This window comes from Fulmarus glacialis, unplaced genomic scaffold, assembly GCF_000690835.1.
Source record: "Fulmarus glacialis isolate BGI_N327 unplaced genomic scaffold, ASM69083v1 scaffold41260, whole genome shotgun sequence".
In the NCBI taxonomy this organism is placed as follows: Eukaryota; Metazoa; Chordata; class Aves; order Procellariiformes; family Procellariidae; genus Fulmarus; species Fulmarus glacialis.
In genome coordinates this window covers 1-6880 of record NW_009187836.1, presented here as the reverse complement: position 1 = coordinate 6880, position 6880 = coordinate 1, and the positions used below count along the sequence as shown (strand labels likewise).

Genomic DNA, 6880 nt, shown 5'->3' with positions numbered 1-6880 from the left:
TCCGCTGGAATAAAGAGCCTGCAACCCCAGGAGCAGCTCTAAGGAAAAGCAGAACGTAGCCCCGCTCAGTGTGCGGGGCAGGATGCGGTGCTAAGGGCAAACCCTTGTTCACTAAAGGAACAAGTAATTCCCGTATGGGCTCTGTGATGACAAACCCCTCGCTGTGCTAATACGATGGGGTTATATCTTGACCTCTCATCTGTGACTCGCTTCCTTTGACTCCCATCCACTACCTGTCACCATCTCCCTTAGCACACAGCCCCTGTTTGAGCTGCAGGAGCTCTGCATGGACTCACAGAGCTCTCTCCTCCCTACAAGTGGCCCATTCTGGGTCTGCTGGTCGGGTCAGCCTTCAGAGCTGCACCAAGGTGTTGCTTTAGGTCTCACAGCCCCTTCCCCATATATCGCACGTCACCTCCCACATGCTCCCTGCTCCCCCTGCCTCTCCCCTCACATACCAGCTGCACCCACCACCGGGTGCCTGGCTGTGTGAAGCCCTGCCAGCCCAGGGGCTGCCCCTATGGTGAATGTTCCCCAGATCTCATGTGTTAGAATGAAATACCAAGAGAGGAGAGTGCATGACCAGCAGCCTCTGCCCGCAGCTCCTTGCAGCTTCTGAAAGCCAGCGTGAATGTTACTGACTTAACACTTGTTGTTCTGAGGATTCGAGCTGCTGAGTAACCTCTGGTATCTGTTCTCACACAGCGTTGACAAAGCCTGGAAAGAACTGAGTAACATCCTCTCAGGAATATTCTGTGCTTCTCTCAACTTCATTGACTCAACCAACACAGTCACTCCAACGGCATCCTTCAAACCCCTGGGCTTAGCCAATGGTGAGCTCGGCCTGCACGTGGCTGCCCAGCTCTGTCCTCTCTTGTCTCTAGCTTTAGTTCTGCCCTGTGCCACTGCAGGGAGTCTGGGCACAGGTCCTGCAACAACTCTGGGTCTGGGTGTGTACAAACAGGGTTTGTTAACCTCCTTCTGGAAGCATTTCCTCTCCCTACAAATGAGGCTTGGATTTGAACAGAGGAGACCCACAAGCAGTACGTGGCAGATGCTCCCAGGCCCTCGTCTATCTCTCTCAAAAGTATTTTACAAAACAGTGAGGACTAGAGGATTTAAGGCACTCACAAAAAAAATCTGCTAGGATATACCCTTACCTATTCTTTCCAAATCACTCTGAATGAGTGGGATCTGTTCCTGATTGAGCTCATGGCATTTCAAGCATATTGAGAGGGTGGTGGGCTGTGGGGTACACTGCAGGGTGGAACAGGTCTGCTTCTGCTCTCATGCCTGTAGCAGAACCAGCCTGTTGACCCTCCACCTCCCTGTCCAGGGACAGATCACCATCTCCTGCGATACGCCGTCCTGCCCCGTGAGGTCGTCTGCACAGAGAACCTCACGCCTTGGAAGAAGCTGCTCCCCTGTGGCTCAAAGGTAATGGCAAGTCCCACTGCCTTGTTGGGCCACTCGTGGTGGAGCTGGGTTCCCAACAGCAGTCTGGGAGCGTGCACTGGGAAGTCTCAGCAGGGCCTTTCTCTCAGTGGGAGCAGGGAACAGACCTGGAGCTGAGTTTCTCCTTTTCTCCCTGCAGGCTGGACTCGCTGTGCTGCTGAAGGCCGAGCGCTTGTTCCACAGCAGCTACCACTCACAGGCAGTGCACATCCGCCCCGTCTGCAGGGTAAGCGTGAGGCTTGGGGCTCCCTCCCTCCTTTTCCCCCAAGAGAAAATCAGAAGCCTTCTTGTGACACTGCAAGGTTTGCCCAGCTCCCCTGCAGTGGGTTCACTGCGTCTAACGCAGCTGTAGTCCTGCTTCTCTGGTCTTGCCTGGGATGGGATTCTTGCAGTCCTTGTGGAGTTCCAGCTCCCTCCTGGTGTCCTTCCCCTCCAGGAGGTGTGATCAGAGCTGCCTCTCTTTCTCTTGTCTAGGATGCCTCCTGCCTGGCTGTGTCCTGGGAGCTCAGGCAGACCCTCACTGTGGTCTTTGACACCTTTTCCAGCGGCCAAGGAAAGAAAGGTAAGCTCGGCGGCAGTGCGCTGTGGTCCTCGAGTGCCCCCAGCCTGCAGCACTTCACTCTGCCTGCCACTGCCTTTGCTTCCCACAGACTGGTCCCTCTTTAAGATGTTCTCTCGCACACTTACTGACGCGTGTCCTCTGGCATCGCAGAGCAAAGTCTACGTTGACATCTCCCCTAAGAACAAGGTAATGCTCACAGACCAGAGAACACTCCCTGCTCCCTCAGTTCAGCCACTTCATGTGTCTCTGAAACATCCTCGCGTCCACCCCCTGCACGGCCAGGCCCTCCAGGAGCCCTCTGGGGCTAACGAATGGAGGTGGTTTCCTCTCAGGAAACCCTCTGAGGAGGGCTGCGGGGATGAGCGTGGTGGTGTTAGTAAGAGCGCCGAGCTGGCTGTTGGGTGGGAAAGCTCAGGGCCAGCCAGAGGGGCTTTGCCCAGTGCTGCCAGTTACTTCAAGGGGCACTTTTCCTTTCACGGTCCATTTGCTTTCTCAGGAAAAGGAGTTGCTAGAAGTGACCCCCCCTCCAGCATCTATACACGAAGCTATTGTCCAGGGAGACAAGAGAACCTATGCTGTCTATGACCTGCTGAGCCCCTCGCTCTTCAATACATCTCGCAGCCTCAATGTGCAGCTGAAGTGGAAGCGGCCCCAAGACAGCTGTGAGCGACCAGAACTTCATTCCACCTGCACCACTGGTCAGGGCTCCAGGCCTAAAAATCACTTGGCATGGCCCCCCGCATTCCCATGTCCTTTTCTCTTTTGCAGCGGAACTGCCAATACCCGTACTCCATGCTCAGCGCTATGTGAGCGGATACGGGCTGCAGACTGGAGAGATCAGCACGCTCATCTACAACACTCACCCGTACCGGGCTTTCCCCGTGATCCTGCTGGAGACTGTGCCGTGGTACCTGCGACTCTATGTGCACACTCTGACTATTGTCACGAAGGGGAAGGAAAACAAGCCAAGTAAGTAAAACGTCCCGGGAGCACATGCCACCCGGTTCCCTTGGCACAAGCGGCTCATTCCAGAGATGGTTTAGTCCCTCCCTCGGGCCCCAGTGATCACTGGGAAACTGGACTGGGAAACAAACAGTTAGGATGTTTTCCTAGCCTTCAGTTCAGTGCTCACAGCAGATGAGACTTTAAGTCTGTTTTATAAGAGGCACATGGACAGTGTTTCATAATCCTACAAGGGTCTAAACCAAAGTGAATTGATTTTTGTAGTAAAGAAGGCACGATTTAAAACTGATGACTGGGTCTTATTTTGCATTTGTACCTTTCCTTATGAACATCCGACTTTCATGGGTCATCAGCTCTAAAGACCAGCCAGATTTAGCTTTAACACATGCTTTTTGCTACCTCTGCATCTTCATTTGCCCAGAAAACCTCTCCCAGGACAGTGGAAGCAGGAAAACCCACCCCGTTTGTCCAGGCAATGTGAGATTGGACAAGGTCCCCCTGGTGCCACTGACACGTCTCTTTGGCATTAGGTTATATCCACTACCAGCCGGCCCAGGACCGGAGACGGCCTCACCTCTTGGAAATGCTGATCCAGCTGCCAGCCAGCTCTGTCACCAAGGTCACAATCCAGTTTGAGAGGGCTTTATTGAAGTGGACAGAGTACCCGCCTGACCCCAATCACGGCTTTTACGTCAGGTAACGACATACCTCAGCTCCTCATCCCCTTCTGGGCCTTGTGTAGGACTTGCTGCCCAGGTCTCTGGGGACAGGAGAAACTCCTGCCACCCCTTTGCTGGCAGGACTGACACTAGCATGTCCTTTGTCTCCTTAGTTCATCTGTGCTTAGTGCCCTGGTGCCCAGCGTCATTGCGATGAAGGATGTGGATGTGGAGCACAGCCCTCTCTTCACCTCGCTGTGAGTGTGCCTTTGCTGGAGAGCGGGGCCATACCGCACCACCTGCGGGCTTCCGGCTGCTGTCATGAGCATGAAGCAGCAGTCCTGTGCGGGCTGACGCTCCCTTTCCTGCTTCCACTCTCCAGGTTTCCTTCTTCTGATGGCTCCAGCTATTTTGTGCGCCTGTACACGGAGCCGCTGCTGGTGAACTTGCCGACGCCAGACTTCAGCATGCCCTATAACGTCATCTGCCTGACCTGCACCGTGGTGGCAGTGTGCTACGGCTCCTTTTACAACCTGCTGACCAGAACGTTTCACGTGGAAGAGCCGAGCCGGGGTGGGCTGGCCAAGCGGCTGGCCAACATAATCCGCAAATTCAGGGGGGTGCCCCCCCTCTGAGAGAAACCAGGACAGCCAGTGCTGGCCACAGGGCTCCGTGGGGAGACCCAGGGAGCAGAGTGCTGCTGCCTTTTGTCTTTGCTGGAAGCAACCTGCTCCATTTTGCTGCCTGGGTCTCTCTTTGAGGTCCAACAAGCTGAGAGATTGCTTCAGTCGTTAGGATGGGAAACAGCTCTAAGCCCATTGACTACTGAACTGCACTGCTATGGGATTGGGAAAGGTATAAGACTTCTGTTTGGGAGAGGGGTAACTTATGTGCTGGGAACGATGCTGGAAGTAAACTTGAGCTGTTTTGTACATTTGTGCTGCTCCTGGTTGGTTTTACTTTCTCAGCCCCAGAGGCAGAGTTGACTCTGTAGGACTCCGTGAGCTCTAAGTCTCTAACACCGTACCCGAGTCAGCTTGGAGGAGATGCAGACATGGTAAGGAGAAGGGGTGATCTGCAGTGAAGAGATGGGTTCATATGCTCTACCATCTCACCTTCCGCAACTGCCACGTTTCACAGCTCCCTCCTAATTAATTGTTGGCCATGGTGTACGTCTGTCCCCTCAGCCATGGCAAGGGTTTATTTTCTTTCTCAGGAAAAAGCTTCTTTTGCTCCCAGCTTCTATTTATGGCATTTTGAAACTCTTCCACCGGCTCACCCCTCTGCTGCAGCACAAGATCCTCCTCGGTATCATTTCTGCACGTCTGCCCGACGGCTCCCCTGCACCCACAGTGTCCCCAAAGCTGCGGGGAGCCTCTGGGCTCAGCAGACCCCAAGTGCTCAGCTGCGGCCAGCCGGGCTTTGCTGGTGGGCGGCAGCCTCAGCCCTCCCAGAGCCCTGGGCTGGGAATGCAGGAACACCCGCACCACTGCGCTCTTCAGTTATCGTCATAAAATACAAGGTACCGCCTTGCTGCGGTTCACACAGAGCAGTGAGAGGAGGCTGGTGGTGCTGCTTGGCTTCCAGCAGTGCTGTTTTCAGGGGTACGTCCTTTGCATCTCGGATGTGGCTTTTGTGATAGGAACAGACAACTGCCTACAACCAGCTAAACAAAACACAAGGAAATCATTAGAAGAAATATTCCCCGGAATCAAAGCAAAGCACAGCCAGAGGTCCTTTAAAAGCTTCCGCTTGAACAGAACGACCATAAAAACCCCGTTGCCTCCTGTCCTGCAGGAAGAGTCTGTTCCCACTGGCCTGGGATTACCTTTCCCTTCCCTACTGGAGATGCCCTTCTCTTCGCAGTTCCTTACAGATGCACTCCACTGGATGGCTCCATGCAGCCTGCAGAGCTGTTGAAATACATTTGGGACGATCCCTCTCTGCCCCTGCAGAAGGACGCCACGGGGCTGGGAGCTCACGCTGCTTTCAGGCACGGGACTGCTGCTGCAGCTCCACCAGCCAGGCTTCAAGTGCAAAACTGAGTTTCTTTACAGAAAACTAGAACTACAACCAAATGAAACCTGAGCGACCGCGCAGCTCCTGCAGCAGTGCAGGGGCAGGAATCTCGGGCATGAGGGTCCACGTTGCAGTTTGCAAAAGGATTTGGAGACCTCAGGTTGTTTCAGATTGGGTCCAGGATAAATCCTGCAGACTGCAACCATCAGCGTGTGCCGGAGCAGCTCAGAGCGCCCGAGGTCCCCCCAGCCCAGCTCCCTGGGTGAAGCCTGCGTGCCGCGGGCGTTAGATGGGATCCGGCAAAGCTCCCCGAGCGCTGAGGCCAGCACCCATGGATGCAGCTGGCACCACAAGTCAAACCAGCCAAAAATAATGCAAGAAACACAGCACTGCTGCAAACCCAGCTGTCGCTTCTGCAGGAAAAAAGGTCCCTGTGCTGAGGATGATGAGGTCAGCCTGTGCTGGGGCTGGCCGGGAGCTGCCACGGGCAAATGGTGCCACAGCTGGCATCAGCCAAAGGCTTTGGGGCCATTCCCATGTGGTGCCATAAACCAGGAATTTAAACAGCCCATAAGGAGGTCAGCCTGGAATAATGGCAGCAGGAAACCATCCTGGGCTGGATTCACGCCTGCCGGGCCATCGAGGGAGTCGGTCTTATCACATCCATCAAATGCATGGGCCAGCCACGCAGAAAACCCTGCAGGAAACGCGGGCGGCCCTGCAACCACGGCTGGGTGGGTTTTAAATGGCTGGGAAACCCCAAAATCTTAGTGTTCAGGGTTTTTTTCCTGGACTATTTCTCTCCCTTCCCTGCTCGGCCTCCTTGGGAGCCCAGCCAGAGCCGGGCACAGCTGAGCTGTGCTTGTAACCTGCTGCTGGGTGTCTGCAGAGAGAAGGGCTGGCGCCGGAGGGCTTTGTAGCAGTCCAGGCTGAGCTGCCAGCCCAGTGACACTCGGCCAGAGGGCTGCCAGCAAGCGGTGTCACAAATAAGTTCAAGGGGAGAGGAGCCGTCTCTGCTCTACCGCTGTGTGAGACAGCACCAGGAAGGGTGCAGGTGCCCACCCTGCCGCACGGAAAACCGGGGCCCCATGGGGCTGGATGGGGCTCAGTCAGCAATAAGAGCGCGCTGCCACGCGTGACAAGGAAGTAGCATAGAAGTAAGCCCAAAAATAGTACGCAGTGGAATGCAAGAAAGCATGGACTCTGCGTGCCACACAGTGCA

The 6880-nt window shown here is 55.0% G+C and overlaps 1 protein-coding gene across 1 annotated transcript in view; it reads left to right on the top strand.

The window, feature by feature from the left end:
- PIGT (phosphatidylinositol glycan anchor biosynthesis, class T) overlaps nt 1–4571 on the top strand; it is a gene marked incomplete at its 5' end in the record, with an annotated part of 4864 nt that extends 293 nt beyond the window's left edge. The window contains 10 exons of the mRNA XM_009576480.1: nt 706–833; nt 1337–1437; nt 1595–1681; nt 1930–2017; nt 2106–2203; nt 2514–2679; nt 2786–2986; nt 3511–3676; nt 3813–3896; nt 4022–4571. Coding sequence (XP_009574775.1) covers nt 706–833; nt 1337–1437; nt 1595–1681; nt 1930–2017; nt 2106–2203; nt 2514–2679; nt 2786–2986; nt 3511–3676; nt 3813–3896; nt 4022–4274 — 1372 coding nt within the window. The remainder of the gene's footprint in view (nt 1–705; nt 834–1336; nt 1438–1594; nt 1682–1929; nt 2018–2105; nt 2204–2513; nt 2680–2785; nt 2987–3510; nt 3677–3812; nt 3897–4021) is intronic.
- Between the last annotated feature and the right edge of the window lie 2309 nt (nt 4572–6880).